At 41.7% G+C, this 23,532-nt stretch overlaps 1 protein-coding gene across 2 annotated transcripts in view; it reads left to right on the top strand.

Moving 5' to 3' along the window:
* The first annotated feature begins 14,562 nt into the window (after window positions 1–14,562).
* Window positions 14,563–23,532, top strand: part of PFDN1 (prefoldin subunit 1) — a 59,776-nt gene continuing 50,806 nt past the window's right edge. The window contains exons 1-2 of one of the 2 annotated variants that reach the window (XM_025387313.1): window positions 14,563–14,637; window positions 17,690–17,856. In XM_025387313.1, the coding sequence (XP_025243098.1) occupies window positions 14,605–14,637; window positions 17,690–17,856 (200 nt within the window). In that variant the 5' untranslated portion in view covers window positions 14,563–14,604. The remainder of the gene's footprint in view (window positions 14,638–17,689; window positions 17,857–23,532) is intronic. The other variant, XM_025387314.1, reaches the window with a different exon arrangement.

Genomic DNA, 23,532 nt, shown 5'->3' with positions numbered 1-23,532 from the left:
GCATATGGCCTGTGTAGGAGCCTCTATTTGTCCTGAGGGTGTGTCACTCAGCAGCTTCTTTGATATGTAGCCATTGTATTTCAGGTCATTGTTCAAACAGGGCAATTTTTGACTTTTTTATTGATTCTCACCTTATTGTCTCAATAATGTTTGAACTGGGGTCAGAATTAAAAGCTACCTGCCTGGCTGGGTGTGGTGGCTCATGCCTATAATCCTAGCACTTTAGGAGGCCAAGGTAGGCAGATCACCTGAGATCAGGAATTTGAGACCATCCTGGCCAACATGGTGAAACCCTGTCTCTACTAAAAATACAAAAATTAGCCAGGCACAGTGCCACGTGCCTCTAATCCCAGCTACTCAGGAAGCTGAGGCGCAAGAATCGCCTGAACCCAGGAGGCAGGGGTTGCAGCAAGTGAGCTGAGATTATGCTGCTGCACTCCAGCCTGGGCGACAGGGCCAGACTCCGTCTCAAAAATAAATAATAAATAAATGAAAATAAAAAATGTATCTGTCTGACCCTACACCCCATGCAGAGACCTCTTTCCTTTTTTAGCAAAACAGACACTGATATTCTCTTTGCTGAAGCGGGTGGGGAAACAAACAACTGTCTCCATTTATGGAAGATCTCATTTAATTATCACAACAGCCCTGGAAGCTTGGCTAGGCATTATTGTTCCCATTTTTTAGATGAGTGCTGAAATAAATGAGAATCTGCAATAAGGGTCAAGTGAAGTGCATGTCTCCAGACTAGAGGTTTTGAAGAAAATGCTAGTCTTTACTGGAAGAGTAACACCTTGAAATGGCACTGGCAGGCTTCAGACTGGTAGAGTTTGAGAACAGAATTGCAAGGGAGCCAACAGCCATGTGAGTCAGGTTAGTCGAGCATCAGAAAGTGCTCATCGAGGACTTCCCGGATGCTCAGCTGTGGTCACAATACAGTATAACAGAACCACAGCCTTCTGAATTCTATTGTTTTCTTTATGGCTTGCTGGGTTTCAGTGCCCTCTCTTTACCAGGAATTCTAATTTTATCTTTACCTGAGGTGTTTACATCAGAATGGCTTTAAAGTGCCAAGTGCTGAGGTAATTTTTTCTTCTGCTTTCTAGGGAAAATAATAATGAAAATTAATTAATATTAACTTCATTAATATTTTCATCTAGAGCTACAGTTTCTAAGCTTGGTGAGCTTCTAAAAAGTGCATTCTCTGGCCCCAACACAGATCCACTGAATCCACCTCTCCAGGAGGAGGGGCCCAGGTATCAGTGCTTTTAAAGCTCTTCTGGTAATTTTAGTAATAAGCCAAGTGTGGAAGCATCACTTTAGATTAGTGTTTCTTTGGGTTTTTTTGGTTTTGTTTTTGTTTTTCGTGGGGGGTGAGGACAGGGTCTTACTCTGTCACCCAGGCTAGAATGCAGTGGCATAATCATGGCTCACTGCAACTTCAACCTCCGGGGCTCAGGTGATTCTCCCACCTCAGTATCCTGAATAGCTGGGACTACAGGCTCCACACCGCCATGTCTGGCTAATTTAAAAAAATTTTTTTAGAGACAGGGTTTTGCCATGTTTGCCCAGGCTGGTCTTGAACTCTTGGACTCAAGTGATCCTCCCACCTCAGCCTCTGTGCCCAGCCTAGAGTAGTGGTTCTTAATGTATTGAGAGTTTGGGGCCCCTTTGAGATGCTGAGGAGATTATGTTCATCCTGATCCAGAAAAATACTTGGCAGACACAACATTTAGCATACACTGCCAAGGACATCGTAGACATCCTAGGATATCTACGAAGTACCTAGAATTCCCAATGGATAGGCCAAGTCTGAAGGAACACCAAGTTTGTCTCGTCCCTGGGGAGCAGAGTCCTGGGGCTTTTTCTACCTCATTTTCTCTTTGTGCTCAGGGATTGAGGCCCTTTTCTTTTCTTTTCTTTTCTTTTCTTTTCTTTTCTTTCTTTTCTTTTCTTTTTTTTTCTTTTCTTTTCTTTTTTTTTTGTTTTTTGAGACGGGGTTTCGCTCTTGTTGCTCAGGCTGGAGTGTAATGGCGCGATCTTCTCGGCTCACTGCAACTTCCACCTTCTGGGTTCAAGCGATTCTCCTGCCTCAGCCTTCCCAGTAGCTGGGATTACAGGCATGAGCCACCATGCCTGGCTAATTTTGTATTTTTAGTAGAGACAGGGTTTCTCCATGTTGGTCAAGCTGGTCTCAAACTCCCGCCTCAGGTGATCCGCCCGCCTTGGCCTCCCAAAGTGCTGAGATTACAGGCGTGAGCCACCGCGCCGGGCCTATTTGGATTTTGGTTTTTTTGTTTTTTGTTTTTTGTTTTTGTTTTTTTTTTTGAGACGGAGTCTCTGTCCTCCGGGCTGGAGTGCAGTGGGGGCGATCTTGGCTCACTGCAAGTTCCGCCTCCTGAGTTCACGCCATTCTCCTGCCTCAGCCTCCGGGAGCCGCCGTGCCCGGCCGTCTTCTAGAATTTTTATACAGGACCGCATACTTCAGATGGCAGAACACAGTGATGTGTGGCAAATATATGGACTAATAGGGTTCCTGGCCTTCTGCCCTCAGATTCTGATGTTCCAGAGTAAGTACTCCTGCTAGCGACCTCTTATGTTTTCTGCTAATCACTGTGGTTAGAAACTCAAAGACTTGGCTGGGCTCAGTGGCTCACGCCTGTAATCCCAGCACTTTGGGAGGCCGAGGTGGGCGGATCACTTGAGGTCAGGAGTTCGAGACCAGCTTGGCCAAAACGGCGAAACCCGAGTGCCTGTAGTACTAACTACTCGGGAGGCTGAGGCAGGAGAATTGTTTGAACCCAGGCGGCGGAGGTTGCAGTGAGCCAACATCATGACACCGCACTCCAGTCTGGACGACAGAGCGAGACTGTCTCAAAACAAACAAACAAACAAACAAAAGGCACCACAAAGACTTATGAGGCCATGGAGACTACTCACCCGCAGCCAGCCAAGCTTCGCCATCTTCTCAAACCCATGCAGAGGCATTTGACCTTAGCCAAGGGGACAAAAAGAAGTGGTAACTTTCCAACCTTGGCAACATGGTGCAACCGTATCTCTACAAAAAAAAAAATACAAAAATTAGCCAGGTACAGTGGTGCATGCCTATAGTGCATGCCTACAGTCCCAGCAACCTGGGGGACTGAGACGGGAGGATTACTTGGGGCCGAGGAGGTCAAGGCTTTAGTGAGCTGTGTTCACACCACTGCACTCCAGCCTGGATGACAAAGTGAGACCCTATCTCCAGGAAAAAGAAAAAAAAAAAAAAGATAACTTCAACCTCTTCTCAACAGTGACAGCTACAATTTGTCTTGAATGAAACAGAAAATCCTTAGTGTTTCTGATCTAGAAAAGGCATAAACATTAAGTCTTGGGTTCAGCCCCTTTGGATGGGACATGCCACATCCAGTGATCCAAGCACTCCATTGCAAAGCAAGGTTGCCTTCTTGAGGTCCCTGACCACTGTTATATGGGGAAGACTAGGGGGTCACCATCATGAAGTTCATGTACTCAATGAAATGGAATCGACCTATTCATTAGAAGAGAAATTCAAAAAAGTTGAAATTTTGGTAGCTAATGTATAAAATGAACATCTGTTTTTTTTTTTTCTCTTTGTGACATCTAGTACCTCTTCCTTTGATAGTTATACTGTACTCTTTTGGAAAGAGGATACCTTTTGCTTACTCTCAGTCTATGTCCTTTGAGGATGATACCCCCTAACCTTCCTGGAATGGCCATATGACCTGCACCTGCCGAACCCAGAGCATTCCAGGCCTCTGGGCCTTGTGATTATTTTGGAGACAGGCTTGTGACCCAAGCTATGCCAGGGAAATCCAATCCTGGGACTCTTTCTGAAACCCTAAAGGAAAAAGACATTGTCTCTTTCCACTGTGGAGGTTGAACTGGTCAAATGTAGGCCTGGAGTTGCTTGTGGCTACATGTGAGATTTAGCAATAAGATGGACAATCTGGGGCTTTCTATTTTAAGTAACTTTTTTGCCTACGAGGTTCTACATTTACTCATATTCTTCTAATTTCTAGAAAGAACAATATTAACTTTTTTAGTTTCTCACAATTTTGAAAACCTTTATTTAAAAACATCTGGGGCTGCTAAGGTGGGTGCCCTGGGGAAAAGCCTTAATCACCTTGTCCTAGGTATGGCTCTAAAGATGGAAAAACATTCCTCTGCACCAGTGTTTTTTGGTGCCTATTTATAAGTGTATGTGGAGTTTGTCCAGATTTCAACCCAACCCCATTGTATTCTTCTTCCTGTTCTAAAGGACCATGAACTTTCTCAGCTTAGTGAGCTGGAGTGACAGAGGCATGGATTCTCCCCTAGGCTTTTGGTTTCCTAATTTTATTCTTTTCGTATTTTTGGGAGAGTCTCCACTCTTGGCTCTCACCTCTGGCATGCCCCACTTTCTCTGATGAGCAACAGGATAAATAATCCAGCCTTTGTTATGCTCTGTTACCCAGCTTCGTCTCTTACGCAGGTTTAAATCATCAGGATTGATCAAAAATATTCACTTTCTTTGGACTTTGCATAAACAGATTGAATCAGACATGGCAAGGTGCCTGGGAAAAGCCACCATCAGTTCCTGCTAACGACTCACTTCCTCTCCCTGCAGTGTTTCCTATGACTGCTTCATTTGGTAGGCACAGTGAAAGCTCCTTTTCTGCCTAGTAAGGTCCCAGCCCTGAACTTACTTGGTCAGCAGGAAGGGGTAGCTGAGAGTTTCTTGGCAAGTGTGTCACCTGCAAAGGTTCCTCTGCCACTGGCCCTAACCTGCCACTCTGCCCCTCCTCTTAGTTAACATGCTCCCCTGCTCCAGCAATGCCAGACAACTTGTGTTTCGCTGAAGGCACTAGGCTTTCACTTGCTGTGGTGTCTTGGCTTCTTTAAGGAATATCCTTTCTTTCTTCTTTACCATATATGCCTATTTTTCTTATAAGATTTCTGGGTTAGAGGCCCCTCCCCTGTGCTTGTCTGGCTCCTGGTATTGCCTTCCTTGTGGCAGAATTGTCTATTATTTTGTAACTTTCTGTTCATTTGCCTGTGACCCCCCCTACCCCTGCCACTATACTGTGAATTGCTCTTTTATTTATCTGTAGGTCCCAAATACTTGATGCATAATAACAGATAATGTAGGCATAGGTGCAACTGTATGCCTGGAACTGTGCGTTCATTATCACATTTATTCCTCATAAAAACCTATGAAATGGGTACTGTTATTACCTCCATTTTACAACTGAAGAGACTGAAGCTCTGAGAAGTTAAGCAGTTTTCCTTGGATGTCACAGCTAGCAAATGGTGGAGATGGGATTTGAAACTCTAAAGCCCATACTCTTAACCACTCTGCTAAACTTCCCCTCAAACTGAATGAACTCTTAAGATGTATCCATGTCACAAAATTGTGAAGATGAAATGACATGAATGAGAAATAGCTTTGTCAGCTGAAAACTTATGTCAGAAACTACTAATTTCCCTTGAATATCTGTCCTCTACTCCCCTTTCATGATATTTGTTGGTATTTAAATGGGCACATAGTTGCCTGTAATAATAAATGTCCTGGTCTCTCTCACAACCAAGAGTGGCCATGATTCTGTTTGGGTCAATAGGGTGTGAATAGAATCATGCCTACAACTTCTGAGATATGCCTTTAAAGGGAAAGTGTGAGCCTCCCCCTTCCTTTTCTGTCTTTTCAGCTAGACTATGAACATGGTAGTGATGAGTCATCTTGGATCTTATGGATAAGATAGAAGGAGCCTGGGAACTTTGGCACTGTGGGACTCACATACTTGCCCTAGACTGCTTATGCCTGGTTGAGTGTAGTAGAGAGAACAGGCTTCTATCTTATTTTAGCCACTGTTATTTTGGATCTCTGCTATAGCAGCTGAACCTACATTCTCACTTATATAGTCTATTCACAAGTGGAAGGATTATTCTTATTATTCCTATTGAGCAGCTTTGAGACTGCTTACAGGCTATATTATAGAAATTAATTTTCCTGAGTAAAAGACATTAACATTCAACTAGTTTGTTCAGGTCAAAAAGCTGGGAGTCTTTTTGAAAAAACAGTTTTATTAAGGCATACTTGACATACAGTAAACTGAATATATTAAAGTGTACAATTTAATAATTTCCCACCCAGGAAACCATCTCTGCCATCAAGATAATAAGTGCATTCATCACCATAAAAGTTACCTCATTCTCTTCTATAATTGCTTCCTTCTTTCTGCTTCCCAGTCCCTGATCCCATTGCTTGCTGCTATCAGGCAACCACTAATCTTTTCTTTTCTTTTTTTTTCTTTTTTTTTGAGAGAGGGTCTCGCTCTGTCTCTCAGGCTGGAGTGTAGTGGCACGATCACGGCTCACGGCAGCCTCAACCTCCTAGGCTCAGGTGATCCTGCTGCCTTGGCCTCTGAAGTAGCTGGCCCCACAGGTGTGCACCACTACACTTGACTAATTTTTTGTATTTCCACTGATCTTTTATCCATTTGGATTTGTTTGCATTTCCTATAACCTGTAGTATGTTACTATAGTTACTCTATTTTGTCTGGCCTATTTTGCTCAGCATACAGTTTTGGAAATTGGAAGTCATATTTGATGCCTTTCTTTCTTTCATTGCTCCTCTCCTCAACACACACCCATCCCTTCATTAAGTTCAGTAATCTTGACCTGAATCCATCTACTTCTCCCTGTCTCCACTGCTATCATCCTCATCCAGACCACCACTGTCCCTCTCTTTGACTACTGCAGTAGTCTCCTAACTGGTCTTCCTCCTTCCACTCTTGCTCTTCCCAATCCATTCTCACCTAGAACCCACAATGTTCCCTTTCAAATGGGATCATTTCAATCTCCTGCTTGATATCACTCTGGTGGCTTCCAATCACACTCAGAATAACATTCCAATGCCGACTGTAGCTTACAAGGCCTTTCACGGTTTGGCCCCTGGTTCACCTCTTCGATGTCATCTTCTACTATTCTTCCCACTAATTCATGCTCGCTTCTTCGTTTTCGTTCTTCAGATATGCGAAATCTGTGACCATCTTAAACCCTTTGCTCTTGCTATTTATTCCCTTTGTCTGGAATGTTCTTTCCCCAGTTCTTTGCATGTTTGGTTCATTTTCATTCATTTTTTAGGTCTCATCTCAAATGTTATGTCCTCCCATAGAACTTCGCACACCTAAATAGTCTCCACCCAATCTCTAACCATGTTGCTGTTTTCTTCCTTAATAATTCTTATTGATATCTGCTCTTATTTTGTATCCTTATTGTTCACCTTGCCCTCCATGGAATGGATGCTCCATGAGGTCAGGGAGTTTGTCTCTCATTATTGCTATATCTCACGGGCCTAGAACGGTGCCTAGCAGATATTTGATAAATCTTTGTTGACTGAATACAAAAATGTATTGAGCATTATTAAGTAGATCTGAGGGATAATGGGAGATCATTATTTTAGAGTCCACAACTGTGGACTGCTTGAGCTTCAGGAGTACATCCTTGTACTAGTGAAGACTTGAGTGTGAAGTTTGTTTTTTTCTATCACAGTAATAAAGCAAGCACATCATGTTTATTTTTGGGGCAAGTATCCAAGGGCTGCAACCCCTTCACAGCTTTCAAATACAGTCTCTTCCTGTCATTTTATTTTTATTTATTGTTTTTTTAAATTTTGGAGACAGAGTCTTGCTCTGCTGCCCAGGTTAGAGTATAGTGGTGCAATCATAGCTCAATGTAACCTTGAACTCCTGGGCTCAAGCGATTTTCACATCTCAGCTTCTTGAGTAGCTAGGTGCATACCACCATGCCTGGTTAATGTTTTGTTTTATTTTATTTTATTTTATTTTATTTTTGAGATGGAGTCTCACTCTGTCACCCAGACTAGAGTGCAGTGGTGCGATCTCGACTCACTGCAACCTCTACCTCCTGGGTTCAAGTGATTCTCCTGCCTCAATCTCCTGAGTAGCTGGGATTCAGGCGTGCACCACCACACCCAGCTAATTTTTGTATTTTTATTGCAGACGGGATTTCACCATGTTGGTCAGGCTGGTGTCGAACTCCTGACCTCATGATCCACCTGCCTTGGCCTCCCAAAGTGCTGGGATTACAGGCGTGAGCCACTGCGCCTGGCCAATTTTTTATTTTTATTTTTTTAGCGATGTGGTCTCACTATGTAGTGAGCTATGATTGATCACAACACTGCATTCCAACCTGGACAATAGAGCAAGACCCTGTGTCTTTAAAAATAAGATTATGGTTATTGAAATAAAATGCTAATGGATGCTTTAAACAGTAAACTAGACATAGTTGAAAAGAAAATTAGTAAATTAGTGGAGAGAGTTGTAGAAACCTAGGGTTTAGCACAGGGAAATAGTAAGTATAAAATAGAGGTTGAGAGACGTGGATACTTCCACGTACTTCTAATGAGAGTTCTACAAGGAGAAATGAGAGCCAATGTTGCATGAGATACTGGTTGAATATTCTCTAGAACTGACATGAATCCTCAGATTAAAGAAGCATACTATGGGCCAGGCATGGTGGCTCATGCCTATACTCCTAGCACTTTGGGAAGCTGAGGCAGGAGGATTGCTTGAAGCCAGGAGTTCGAGACCAGCTGGGCAACAGAGTGAGACACCCCACTCCATCTCTATTATAAAAATTAAAAAGAAAAAAAGAAAAAAGAAGAAGCATACTATGTACCAAGTAAGAAAGATTTTTAGAATATACATTTTAAGATAAAGGTTTAGGTGAATTTTTAGGTATACATTTTTAAATCTACAAACACACACACAAACACAAACACACACATCAAAGTAGAAGGGCAAAACCCAAAGACAAAGTGAATCTTAAAATATACCAGAGAAAAGACAGATTTCTGACAAAGACATGAAAAGCAGCCTGACAGAGGACTTTTTATCAGTATATAAAAGCAGAAAACTATGGAAAAATGCCTTCAATAATAATTGTCAACCTGCCAGGTGTGGTGGCTCACACCTGTAATCCCAGCACTTTGGGAGGCCAAAGTGGGTAGATCACCTGAGGTCAGAAGATCGAGTCCATCCTGGCTAACATGGTGAAACCCCGTCTCTACTAAAAAAAATACAAAAAATTAGCTGGGCATGGTGGCAGGCACCTGTAGTCCCAGCTACTTGGGAGGCTGAGGCAGGGGAATGGCGTGAAGCCGGGAGGCGGAGCTTGCAGTGAGCAGAGATTGTGCCACTGCACTCCAGCCTGGGCAACAGAGTGAGACTCCATCTCAAAAAAAACAAAAAAATTGTCAACCTATAGTTCTATATATAGCTAATCTGTCATTCAAAAATAAGGGTGAACCTTTTAGATATACATTTATTTATTAAACATATTTTTTTTTGAGACAGGGTCTTGGTCTGTCACCCAGGCTGGAGTGCAGTGGCAGATCATAGCCCACTGCAACTTCGAACTCCTGGGCTCAAGCTATTCTCTGCCTCAGCCTCCCAAGTAGCTGGGACTACAGAGGTGTGCTACCACACCTGGATAATTTTTAAACATTTTTGTAGCGATGGGGTCTTACTATGTTGTCCAGGCTGGTCTTGTTCAACTCCTGGCCTCAAGCAATCCTTCTGCCTTGGCCTCCCAAAGTGCTGGGATTCCAGGCATAAGCCACCACACCTGGCCTGATGTGCATTTTTAGATATACACAGAGTATTTTCTAGGGCTGCCACAACAAAGTACCACAAACTGGGTGACTTAAAACAACACAAATTTATTGTCTCAGTCCTGGAGGCTAGAAGTCCAAAATCAAGGTGTTGGCAAAGTCATGTTTTATCTGAAACCTGAAGGAGAAGAATCCTTCTTGCCTTTTCCAGTTTCTGATAGCCCCAGATGGTTTTTTTGAGATGGAGTTATGCTCTTGTTGCCCAGGCTGCAGTGCAATGGCGTGATCTCGGCTCACCACAACCTCCACCTCCCAGGTTCAAGCAATTCTCCTGCCTCAGCCTCCTGAGTAGCTGGGATTACAGGCATATGCCACTACACTCAGCTAATTTTGTATTTTTAGTACAGAAGGGGTTTCTCCATGTTGGTCAGGCTGGTCTTGAACTCCCAATCTCAGGTGATCCGCCCGTCTCGGCCTCCCAAAATGCTGGGGATTACAGGCGTGAGCCACCACACCCAGCCTGATAGCCCCAGGTTTGACATAGCTTTCTCTTTATGTCTCTTCTCATAGTCCTCCCTGTGTGTGTGTGTGTCTGTATGTGTCCAAAGTTCCCCTTTTTATAAAGACATCAGTCATATTGCATTAGGGCCCACTCTAATAACCTCATTTAACTTGATTACCTCTGTAAAAACTCCATTTCCTTCCTTTCCTTTCCTTTCCTTTCTTTTCCTTTCCTTTTCTTTCCCTTTCTTTCCTTCCTTCCTTCCTTCTTTCCTTCCTTCCTTCCTTCCTTCCTTCCTTCCTTCCTTCCTTCCTTCCTTCCTTCCTTCCTTCCTTCCTTCCTTCCTTCCTTTCTTTTTATTTATTTATTTTTTTTTATTTTTTGAGACGGAGTCTCGCTCTGTCGCCCAGGCTAGAGTGCAGTGGCCGGATCTCAGCTTACTGCAAGCTCCGCCTCCTGGGTTCACGCAATTCTCCTGCCTCAGCCTCCCGAGCAGCTGGGACTACAGGCGCCCGCCACCTCGCCCAGCTAGTTTTTTTTTTTTGTATTTTTTAGTAGAGACGGGGTTTCACCGTGTTAGCCAGAATGGTCTCGATCTCCTGACCTCGTGATCCGCCCATCTCGGCCTCCCAAAGTGCTGAGATTACAGGCTTGAGCCACTGCACCCGGCCTCTTTTTATTTTTTGAGACAGGGCTTCGCTCTGTCACCCAGGCTGGAGTCCAGTGGTAGATCATAGCTCACTACAGCCTCAACTTCCTGGGCTCGAGTGATACACCTACTGCAGCCTCCCAAGTAACTGGGAATATAGATAACTGCCACCACGCTCGGCTAATTTTTTTTTATTTTTTGTATAGGTGAGGTCTCGCCCCATTGTCCAGGCTAGTCTCAAACTCATGGGCTCAAAGAATCCTCCTGCCTCAGTCTCCCGAACTGCTAGGATTACAGGTATGAGCCACCATGCCTGGCCCAAAACCCTACTTTCAAATAGGGTCACATTCTGAGATATTGGGAGTTAGGACTTTAACATATCTCTTGTGGGGGGCACAATTCAACCTACAAAACAAAGATGAAGAGAATTTACTTATCAGAGACTCTTACTAAAAGAACCTACTGAAGGATTTCCTTTATCAAGAAGGAAATTAGGCCAGGTGCAGTGGCTCACGCCTGTAATCCCAGCACTTTGGGAGGCTGAGGCAGGTGGGTCACCTGGGGTCAGGAGTTCGAGACCAGCGTGACCAGCATGGTGAAACCCCATCTTTACTAAAAAATACAAAAAGTAGCCAGGCGTGGTGACACACACCTGTAATCCCAGCTACTCGGGAGGCTGAGGCAGGAAAATTGCTGGAACCCAGGAGGTGGAGGCTGCAGTGAGCTGAGATTGAACCACTGCACTCTAGCCTGGGTGACAGAATGAGACTATGTCTCAAAAAAAAAAAAAAAAAAAAAAAGAAGGAAATTAAACTCGTGAGGAAGAAGTAGTATACAAATGTGCAAAGAGAAACAATGACCAAACAAACAGTGCAGAGAAGACTCTTGCCTAAGATCATACTACGCTTAAGTAGTATAATCAGTATTTGTACTCAGGTTGTCTGACAGCTTAGCCCACGCTCTTAACTTTTATAGTCCATACATCTCTATGAGGACTGTTTCAAAAGTCTCATGAGGTAACGTACAGGACAGTATTTCAGACATTTTTTGAATTTCAATATTCAGTCACTATTTTATTTTATAATTTTTTTTTGAGACAAGGTCTCATTCTGTCTTTCAGGCTGGAATGAAATGGTACAATTGATCTCCACTCACTGCAGCCTCGGCCTCCAGGCTTCACACAATTCTCCTGCCTCAGCCTCCTGAGTAGCTGGGACTACAGGGGCATGCCACCATGCCTGGCTAATCAGTCAGCATTTATTGATCATCTATAATGAGAATCTAAGAAGGTCCCAGAGAATCAAAAGACCAGATCCTTTTTACTCTTTCTCAAATTAGGGAGGAAAGAGGTTTGTTTGTTTGTTTTTTTTCTTCCTAGAATAATTTATTCACATCCAGTATCCATTTTGTATTTTTTTTTTTTTCCCTGTGGGGCACTGTGATAGATGTTATAGGTACAAATAGTGGAAGAACCATTATTCCATAGTTCTTGATTTCAAGGAGCTTACAGTCTAATAAAAATGTTTTCTAAAAAAAGGTAGAAAGTGTTATATGCCTTGAGAGAGAAACAGATGTTGTGAGGGGAGTTCAGAGGAGAGATATCTTTGCTCTGTGTGATGGGGGATGTAGTGCCCATTTGCTGAACTTTGAAAGACAAACAGGGCCGGCCGCGGTGGCTCAAGCCTGTAATCCCAGCACTTTGGGAGACCGAGAAGGGCGGATCAGGACGTCAAGAGATCGAGACCATCCTGGCTAACACGGTGAAACCCCGTCTCTACTAAAAAAATACAAAAAACTAGCCGGGTGAGGTGGCGGGCACCTGTAGTCCCAGCTACTCTGGAGGCTGAGGCAGGAGAATGGCGTAAACCCGGGAGGCGGAGCTTGCAGTGAGCTGAGATCCGGCCACTGCGCTCCAGCCTGGGCGACAGAGCAAGACTCCGTCTCAAAAAAAAAAAAAAAAAGACAGACAGGACGACAATTAACTACACCAATGATTTATTGAGTATCTACTTGTGTGCATGGAGCTATGTTTGGAGCTTTTTATCCTGATCTCATTTATTTATCACAATAACCCTGCTAGGTCAATATTGTCATTTTCAAATTAAACACGAGAAGATTGAAGCTCATTAAAAATAGGTGGCAGATCCTGGACGCGATGGCTTGCCTGTAATCCCAGCCCTTTGGGAGGCCGAGGCAGGCGGATCCCTTGAGGCCAGGAGTTGGAGATCAGCCTGGGCAACACGGCGAAACCCCGTCTCTACCAAAACTACAAAAATTAGCCGGACACGGTGGCAGGCGCCTGTAATCCCAGCTACTCGGGAGGCTGACGCAGGAGAATCACTTGATGCCGGGAGGCAGAGGTTGCAGTGAGCCGAGATCGTGCCACTGCATTCCAGCCTGGGTGACAGAGCGAGACTCCGTCTCAAAAAAAAAAAAAAAGGGCCGGGCGCGGTGGCTCAAGCCTGTAATCACAGCACTACAGCACTTTGGGCGACCAAGGCGAGCGAATTGTTTGAGCTCAGGAGTTTGAGACTAGCTTGGGCAACAAGGTGAAAGCCTGTCTCTACGAAAAATCCAAAAATTAGCTGGGTGTGGGTGGCGCGTGCCTGCAGTCCCAGCTACTCAGGAGGCTGAGGTGGGAGGATTGCTTGAGCACGGGAGGTAGAGGCTGGAGTGAGCGGCGATTGCACCACTGCACTCTAGCCTGGGTGACAAAGCAAGATCCTGTCTCAAAAAACAAACAAACAAGCAAACGTACCAAAAAACAAAACAAAAAACCAAAACCACAAAATATCCAAGTGACTTGCTCAAAGTCACACAATTAGTAAATGGAACCAGACATAAGCTAAAGGTAGACCAAGCCTTGAATCTGGATCAGGCTGGTTCCAAATTCCCTGCCCTTTCATCTCCCTAACAGTTTGTTTTGTTTCTCTCTCTTTCTCTTTCTTTTTCTTTCTTTCACTCTCTTTTTTAAAAAAAAAATAAAATAAATTTCCTAATTGTTTATGTAGCACTTTCTCTTAGCATAACAGTTTTTAGAGTAGGTAAAAATTTTTTTTTTCCATTTCCAAAAGTCAATTATTATCTATTCTTCTGGTTCAAATGCCAGGTCCTTTTATGGCAGAGATTCTCAAAAAAGTGATCCGCAGAGGAGTTGCACCATTAGCTCACTGGGATAGTTTGCAAAAGTGCAAATTTCCAGACCCCATTCTCAAAGATTCTGAGTAAGTTTGAGATGAGACCCAGAGAACCTGCATTTTTTTTTTTTTTTTTTTTTTTAAACAAACGTATTCAGCCTCTCTTGAGAACCACTGTGCCTAGAAAGTCTTTGGGAAGCTTTTGGAAGTAGTAAGTTCGTCTTGGAAAGAACACTCCAGACAAGCTTTCCGGTAGTCTTTCCCAAACTGTCATGCCTGAGGTTCTGGACTTATTCTTACTGATCCCTGACAGCACAGCGACTAGCTGAAGGACTCTGATCGACTGATGAGGGTTTGACCTCATCTACATACATCCCAGTTTAGCAGCATATACTAAGCTAGCTGGCAAACTGCTTAAAGCCACATGGGAAATCTGCGCGTTGGGCTATGTCTGGAAGATGTGGAGGAGCAAGCCAGACCTGACCGGTCAGATAGTGGAGACACTGAATCCGAAACCCAAATATTTCAGGGGTTAATCAATTCTCATAGAAAGGTAGGAAGCCCGGTTAGTCCAACTCATGCGCAGGCGCAGAAGAAGGACGGATGCACAAAGTAAGGCGCGCCCTTCCCCCACCCTCTTTCAGGCCAACTCCCACTGCGCAGGCGCATACAGTGCACCAACATGGCCGCCCCCGTGGATCTTGAGTTGAAGAAGGTAAAAGAGGGTCTTGGGCAGGCGGAGGCCTTCTCTTTGGAGGCTGAGGGGACTATAGGCAAGAATATCGAGTGAGGCACGAGCCTTGCATAAGGAAGGAGGGTCCAGTGGACTAGGGAATGGTTTCCCAGAGTCCTAAGGCCGCACTGCGTCTCCGTAAACTGGGGTGGGGGGCGAGCGGCTCTTGCTGGGTAGGAGCCGGTTTGGGTGAGGTAAGTCTGCGGGCCTATCTCGGGCCTGTGCAGTCTTTCTGAGCTCTAGAGAGCTTTCGTTGCGTTTGGAGGCTTCAGGGACTCACTTTCATAGTAAGAACCAAAGAGAGCATTTCAAATGGGGGTGCCTTCGGACCCCTTGCCTGAGTTGTGGCATCCGTAATTCTGCCTCATTTGCTTTGAAAAACTCCAAGTCCAACCTTTGTTTTTAGGCCGTTTATTCGGTTCTATACCTTGAAAGGTTGCGGTATCTACAGTTCGGAAAACCAGGCATTGTAACAGCAATGTTCATTTCAGGATTTTGCCCCCCCCCCCCCTTCTTTTTAAGGACTTGTCAAAAAAAGAAAAAAAGAAAACAAAACAAAACCTTCTTTTGAAGGACTTGTCAAAAAAACAACAAAACCAGTAAAGTTTTCCAAATAAAACCGGTATCAGAAGGAATTGGGTTTCCTGCTTTCCTCAGTTGCTTATAATGTGTTGTTACTCATATTTTTGCTGTCTAAGAATGATCAGCATTCTAACACCACTAATGACCCCAAACCAGTATGCTTTGTGCGGTGGGGTGGATTGGAAAGGACTCTAGAATTTATCTATTTTAAATCTACTTTTCTAGAAAAGGAACCAGTGCTAGAAGAGTCTGTCAGAGGTTGGGACTAGAATCCAGTATTCTCTGTCTTACCTCATACTTTTTTTTTTTTTTTTTTTTTTTTTGAGACAGAGTCTGCGCAGGCTGGAGTGCAGTGGCGCGATCTCGGCTCACTGCAAGCTCCGCCTCCCGGGTTCATGCCATTCTCCTGCTTCAGCCTCCAGAGTAGCTGGGACTACAGGGGCCCGCCACCTCGCCCGGCTAATTTTTTGTATTTTTGGTAGAGACGGGGTTTCACCGTGTTAGCCAGGATGGTCTCGATCTCCTGACCTCGTGATCTGCCCGCCTCGGCTTCTCAAAGTGCTGGGATTACAGGCGTAAGCCACCGCGCCCGGCTACCTCACACTTTTTTGATCACTATTTTGGATTCTTCAGATGAGCAACATCTTAGTTAAGACTGTCTCTCTGGTCAACTTGTGCAAAAGAAATAGGACAGCCGAAATAGCTGTTGCTTCTAACAAATGAAGCTTTTGTTATGGTTCTGAGGATATTATGTGTTTGTGTCTTGCTTTTGTTCTTGTCTTGAATCTTGTAAATTTAGCTCTTAGGTGGAATTCTCTCATCTTTAACAGTGTACTAGCTCATCTTTAACGGTATACTAGCTTCCTTAGCAAGCTGTACAGAGCAGTCAGATAATACCTGAAATTTTACATTTCAAAACAAAATTGTGCATTCTAAAAATTTACCTTTTTTTAAATTAAAAGTACCGATTTAAATCAGGGTTTAGTGAATGGATTTTCCTCCTGGTACTTTTGAATTTGTTGCTACATTTGAAAAATGTGGACAGTGAATGCAAACTAAGAAAATGATTACAAACTTAAACTGAATAATTTTGACAAATGATTAATTTAAAAACTTGTTTAAAGGTTTTATCTTCTAATGTTGTTACAGGGTCCGTTTTTTGGGTGGAGACAAATAGGACATTTCAGGCCCCTCCCCTTCTCCAAAGTAAATCTTTCAAAATCTTACTAGTAGGTGAAAACAAGGTCACAATAAAAATTATGTAGTAACCTTTGCTGTACATTGCAGTCACAAATGTTATTATTAAGGCACAAATTTGACAGCATGTGAAAGTCATTCCAGGCACTTCAACAAGAGTATCCAAGAACTGTTTATTTTCCAGTTAACTAAGTGTACGCAAGGGTCAAATTTGGCCTGATGCAATTATTTTGCCAGTGCTTTCCATTTTTTCTATCTTTTTGGTCTTCCTCTTAAAAATGTTCATATTATGAATATTACTATAGACAGTGGAATGGAAAGATTGCTGAACTAAGGGGTTAGAAGAAATGTCTTTAAATACACCTCCCTTTCCCTCTAATAGTTGTTCAAACTTGTGCAAGCCACTTATATCTCTTAACTCATTTAGTTACTTAATTTGTAAATTGTGGATGATGAAACTGCCAATGCTAACTCATGGCATTATTGAGAGGCATAAATTAGATATTATATTTCCTCATTAATATTCTTATATTAATATTCCCATATTAATATTTCTTTTTTTTTTTTTGAGACGGAGTCTTGCTCTGTCGCCCAGGCTGGAGTGCAGTGGCCGGATCTCAGCTCACTGCAACCTCCACCTCCCGGGTTTACGCCATTCTCCTGCCTCAGCCTCCGGAGTAGCTGGGACTACAGGCGCCCGCCACCTCGCCCGGCTAGTTTTTTGTATTTTTAGTAGAGATGGGGTTTCACCATGTTAGCCAGGATGGTCTCGATCTCCTGACCTCGTGATCCACCCGTCTCGGTCTCCCAAAGTGCTGGGATTACAGGCTTGAGCCACCGCACCCGGCCTCCCATATTAATATTTCAAACTAATGTGTGAAAGTGCTTTGAAACCTAATTGTGCAATACAAATGTAGTGAGTTATTACTTTTATGGTTCTTGTTTTGAATCTCTGGGTTTCATCCTTGACTATTGCGTTTATTTCTTTTACTACTCCTTGAATACCTGCTTCTTAATATGGTTATTATTTAATGTGCATTTGTTTTGCTTCACACTGATTGTATCTTCTGATGAGTGTAAATTCAGTATTTAGTATAGTGACTTGATCGTTTACAGTTATGTTGACTTATTGATATTTGGTAAATTTCACAACTTTGTCTCTGGCTAGCATGTTTTGTTTTAATGTATTTGGATTTGACATAAATGTTTCCTGTAAAATGTTTAACCTACTAAATCATGGACTTGTTTTTATTAGGCCTTCACAGAGCTTCAAGCCAAAGTTATTGACACTCAACAGAAGGTGAAGCTCGCAGACATACAGATTGAACAGCTAAACAGAACGAAAAAGCATGCACATCTTACAGATACAGAGATCATGACTTTGGTAGATGAGACTAACATGTATGAAGGTGTAGGAAGAATGTAAGTAAAATGTGTCTTTGACGGAGTTATTTTGGGAGTGCTTTTGTCCAAATTAAATAGAATGTGTTCGTCTTAAAACTTGGGTTAGGCCAGGCGTGGTAGTTCATGCCTGTAATCTCGGCACTTTGGGAGGCCATGGTGAGTGGATCACTTGAGGGCAGCTTGGCCAATATGGTGAAACCCTGTGTCTACCACAAATACAAAGATTAGCTGAAAAAAAAAAAAAAAAAAAAAGATTAGCTGAGCGTGGTGGTACTTACCTATAGTCTCAGCTACTTGGGAGACTGAAGCAGGAGAGTCACTTGAACCCTGGAGGTGTGCCCATTGCACACCAGCCTGGGCAACAGAGCTAGACTCTGTCTCAAACAAAACAAAAAAACCCTTGGTTTAAAGTATCTTTTTTTTTTTTTTTGAGACGGAGTCTTGCTATATCACCCAGGCTGGAGTGCAATGGCCCGATCTTGGCTCACTGCAACCTCTGTCTCCTGGGTTCAAGCGATTCGCTTGCTTCAGCCTCCTGAGTAGCTGGGATTACAGGCGCACCCCACCACATCCAGCTAATTTTTGTATTTTTAGTAGACAGATTTTACCATATTGGCCAGGATGGTCTCCAACTCCTGACCTCGTGATCCGCCCACCTCAGCCTCCCAAAGTGCTGGATTACAGGTGTGAGCCACCACGCCCGGCAGGTTAAAGTATCTTAGAATTAACTTTAAAGATTGTCCAATTAAATGCTTGCTTTTTTTAAAAAGGAGCTGAACTTCAGGTACATTAATTAAAGTGTTTAATTTTAGACTTCAAAGTCCTTTTTTTTCTTTTTTTGAGATAGAGTCTCACTCTGTTGCCAGGCTGGAGTGCAGTGGTGTGATCCCGGCTCACTGCAACCTCCACCTCCTGGGTTCAAGCAATTCTGCCTCAGCCTCCTGAGTAGCTTGGACTACAGGCACGTGCTACCACACCCAGCTAATTTTTGTATTTTTAGTAGAAATGGGATTTTACCGTGTTGGCCAGGATGGTCTCAATCTCTTGACCTCTTGATCCGCCCACCTTGGCCTCCCAAAGTGCTGGGATTACAGGCGTGAGCCACCGTCCCTGGCCTTGAAGTACGTTTCTTAAGTGCTTACTTTCCTGTTCTGTCTATAATTACGTACTTAAGTGTGTAAGTTCAGTAATAAAAATGATTTATCATGAAAAATGTTTATAGCAATGTTATATTGTATGTGAAGAAGATTTATTTAAGTAGGTGCAGTTTTAACCTCCTCTTCCCTACTTAATTTATTAGGAGTGATACAAATCGTAAATCTTTCTGATATCTGATCAGTGTTATAAAATAAAAATAAAGATTCAATTGTCATTTAAATACACTCATTCTGGCCAAGCGTGGTGGCTCATGCCTGTAATCTCAGCACTTTGGGAGGCCGAGGTGGGTGGATCCCCTGAGGTTAGGGGTTTGAGACCAGCCTGGCCAACATGGGGAAACCCCATCTCTACTAAAAATATAAAAATTAGCGAGGCGTGGTGGCGCACACCTGTAATCACAGTTACTCATGAGGCTGAGGCAGGAGAACTGCTCGAAACTGGGAGGTGGAGGTTGCAGTGAGCCGAGATTGCGCCATTGCACTCCAGCCTGGGCAACAAGAGTGAAACTCTGCCTCAAAAAAAAAAAAAAAATACACTCACTCTAAGTGTCATGCGTTGTTCTAGTAGGAGGACAACTCACATGTGAGAAATCTAGTAAATTATTTTACTTTTGTTTGTTCTAATTAATACACAATTAACTTCGTACATTTCACTTTTTTTCCTTTTAAAAGCATATTACCCTTGTGAGAGAACAGGTCTGCTTCCTATTCTTTAAGCAGAAAAGAAGGAATGGAAAAGCCCTTAAGTACAGGTCACATTCCACTACAGTGAGCTAAAAGGAGAAGACAGATTTTTTTTTTTAAGTTGGGGGGAGGTACAGGAGGAGGGTTTTTCTGGAATTTGGTCTTTGAGTATTACTTAGTAAGTAGACCATTACTTCAGGTTTGGAGATCTTTTAGTTAGAATGGAATTTGACCTCAGTCATGGGATGACTTGTTTTGTGATTGATTTGAAGAAAGAATAACATGTGTAAAATTTAATAATGGCTTTGGAATGACATCATGAGAAGTAGACCCTGCTCATCACTGACTAATCCATATCTTTTTGGTTCAGAATTAGATTATGTTAAATTGTTCATCTGATTTGCTTTCTCAGAATGAATAACATAGCACAAGTAAATTTTATGTCCAAGCTTATTTCATTTTAGCTTAAGAGGATAAGGATCCCAATTTGAGAGTTTGTTACTGGGACACAAAAGAATTGGGATGAGAACAAAGTAGAACCCTTGAATATGTGTCTGTGTAGTATGAAATGCATTGTTGGCATTCACTACAGGATAATTTTATCCTTAATGTGAATATCCTTAGGTCTTAAAACAGTAATGCCAGCTTTATTAACATGTTGTACTTGGATTTCACATCACTGCACTAGCCTTTGTTTGCAATAGCTAAAGAATTCCTTTTTCAAAATAGAAAAACCGTTTCACTCCCTTTGGGCCTTTGAGCTACTGTGAAGTTTTAATTTTTAATTAGAATAGTTTCATTTATTAAACGTTCTGCAGAAGTGTTAGGAGAGTTGTTTTTTGTACGTATTGTCCAAAGTGCTACAGATAGGTTGTTTTCCATACAAAGAATTTTAGAGTTTAAAGGCTAGGATATGAATTAATTAATGGTAGAATGGTATTATTTCCAGAAGGTTTATTTCATATAAATTATGTTTCTTAAAAGAAATGTGGAGTTTTAAATGTTTGAATAAAGTTGAGCTTCTACATGATTTCAGACTTCTGTTTTAAATTTGACTTTTGTGCTGTCTGCATCTCATCAGGAGTATGAGTTTGACCCTGCATTGTAGGGGCATGTAAGGTGAATAGCGTTTGTTGTTTGGCTAGCGTATTAGTGCCCTGAGAGGAAGAAAAGACTTGCTGAGTATTAGTCTGGTCATGAGGATGTTCTCTTTCTTGATGCTAAACCTGAAATATCTATTTCTGAATTTATAGTCTTGAGTAATTTTGGGTATCATTGTGATTCACTTCTTTAATTCTAGTCTTTACCTTAATTTGTTTTTTTCTTTTCCTTTTTGAGTGTTATTTGGGAATTCTGATTAGAATATTACTTTTTCCCGAAGTTTCATTTTAAAACCACAGATAATAAAATCCAAAACTTCATTTTTCTTTTAGAACCTGCGGTGGATTTTCCCATTGCTGAAATTAGGGTCTCATTGCTTCTTGCCTGGACTTTTATGATAGCATCTTAACTGTTCTTTCTTCCTGCCTTCATTCTGTCTGTCCAAATCCATTCTTCACTTATCTGCCAGAATTAATCACGTTAATATTCTTCATAAAATCCTTTGTTCATCCTCTGTTGTTCACAGGATAAAATCCAAACTTGTTGACCTTGCATTCATGGTTATTCATAATCTGTTCTTAATTTGCCCTTTGCCTCAGGTCCCGCCACTTTCTTTTTTCAGGGTTAGGATAGCATGTATATTTCATCTCATGGACCTACCTTCTACTAGTTTGTGTTATGTGTTGAGAAGAATTTTGAGGTGTCAAATGGGTTTTAAACATACTTTAATTGATTGGTGATGTCAGTTACACAGTGAGGGTAGAAGAGTAGTAGCACATGTACCAGAAATTGTTATCCTACCCTTGCCACATAGATTTCCTCACACATGTTATGTTTTTGTGCTTTTTTGCTTTTGCTCAGTCTTTGGAGAATAACATTGTGCTTGGCTGGCAATATTCCTTTTTTACTTGTGAAATTCTCATCCTTCAAAACATAGCTCCACTCTTACTTTGCCTCTGAAGATTTTTCCAGCCCCTGGGGCAGACTCATTCACTCTTTCCTTGGTGATAGCAGGGCTTTTGTTCCTACGGCTAGTAAAGCACATTGAGTGTGTAGGTGTGTTTAAATGGGTCGGTCTTCCCAACCAGATTGTCAGCTCTGGGAGACCATATATATATATTATCTTTGTTTTCTCATTCTCAGTATAATGTCTGGCACAAAATAGCTGTTAAATGTGTATTGATTTGAATTGAATCTGATTCTTTTTTCTTGCCTAAAATAACTTTTTTCTTTTGGTTTCTTAGAAAAAAAGTATTTTAGAAAGTGTCAGACACTTAAGAATGAGTTTATTATCCTATTTTAATATATGATCCATGTAAGATGAAATTATAAAAGTAACATATTTTGACTAAGGTCAAAAAAATTATATCTGCCCAAAATCATGTCCTCTGATCTGACAGGATTAATTCTTTATTAAATATATTTAGAAGGTTGTCTAATTCTAAATACCAGCCAGTGGAAGAGATACTCAGAACTGAAAATACAGAAAACTGAAAGCTTCAAGATTATGCTTGAGGGTAGTATAATCCTTAGAGAATAAAGGCTATTTTATGCATAATAATATCAATATATTTTTATCCGTTTTACCTTCCTCATCTTCGCATAGAATGTAAGTCAGAGGTTTTTTTTTTAGGGTATGTATTTAGTTAAACAAATCATTGCAGGCCCAGATATCTTTCATTTCATAAGTATGGACACATTTTGTAGTGTTAAATACCTCTTATATGTGGCTATTTTTGGTTTAAAACAAGGAAAGTCAAGCTACAGGATAAGAGATGATGAATTGCTATATACTGTAAGCTCTGAGTGTTGCTTAAAGCTATATTCCATCCAGTCTTTTGGCATGTTGCCAGCACATTTTAGTTCTCTTACTTCATATTCTTTAGAGAGGCTGTTATGTAGCCTGATACTACTACCACCAATTTCTGGTTTTGCTACTTAAGCTGTTTGTGAGCTGACCTCACCATACTGCTTTGAGAACTATGATGAAAGTTACAACTGGGGAATGATCTGTCTGAATATTTGGAAGTGTTTGTCTTTGCATCTTTCTAGCATGCAAGGAGGGAATAGACAAATCTCAAATGTTATGTGAATATTTCTTGTATGTATTTTTCATGGATAAAAATGTTTATAATTGCTTGTGTGGGGGTTTTTTTCCTTTTCTGCCTTGCATGGTAGAGGATAGGAGTATTTTAAAAATAAGAATTACATTTGAAAGTACACATAAATGACATTTGACCATACTAGTGTTTGAAAGGACCATCATTAGAATAAATGTCAAACTTATTTTTATGAACAATAAGTATGATCCTAACCCTGATTTGATGTCAGATCTATTATTTGAACATCCTTTTTGCTTGAGCATTACATAAATAACATTTCTTTTTTCCAAAAGAGACAAATTAACTTTTTTTTTGATATAAGAGGAACTTGAGTAGATTAGCCTTTAAAAAGAACAATTAGTACCTTTTTAAAACTTGAACCTAACTAAAAATAACTTTGTACCATATTTAAACTGATTTAGAGGTATGCTACCATTCTGTGGGTATTTTTTACATTTAAGGAACTAAGAATGAACAATGGTATAAATCTGCCAACTAGATAAGTGTCTAGCAATGCAAAAATTTCTGTTTGGGAGCGGTGTTACTATTTCTACTTGTTGAAGTAATTTAATGGTTGATCTCTAATGGTAGAAAGATACAGAAATGTAGAACTTAAGATAAATGTGGCATGAGTAGAAAGTGAAACAGTA

This window comes from Theropithecus gelada, chromosome 6 (assembly GCF_003255815.1).
Source record: "Theropithecus gelada isolate Dixy chromosome 6, Tgel_1.0, whole genome shotgun sequence".
Taxonomy (NCBI): domain Eukaryota; kingdom Metazoa; phylum Chordata; class Mammalia; order Primates; family Cercopithecidae; genus Theropithecus; species Theropithecus gelada.
Note: the sequence above shows the minus strand (reverse complement) of the source record. Positions and strands in the feature narration are given on the sequence as shown.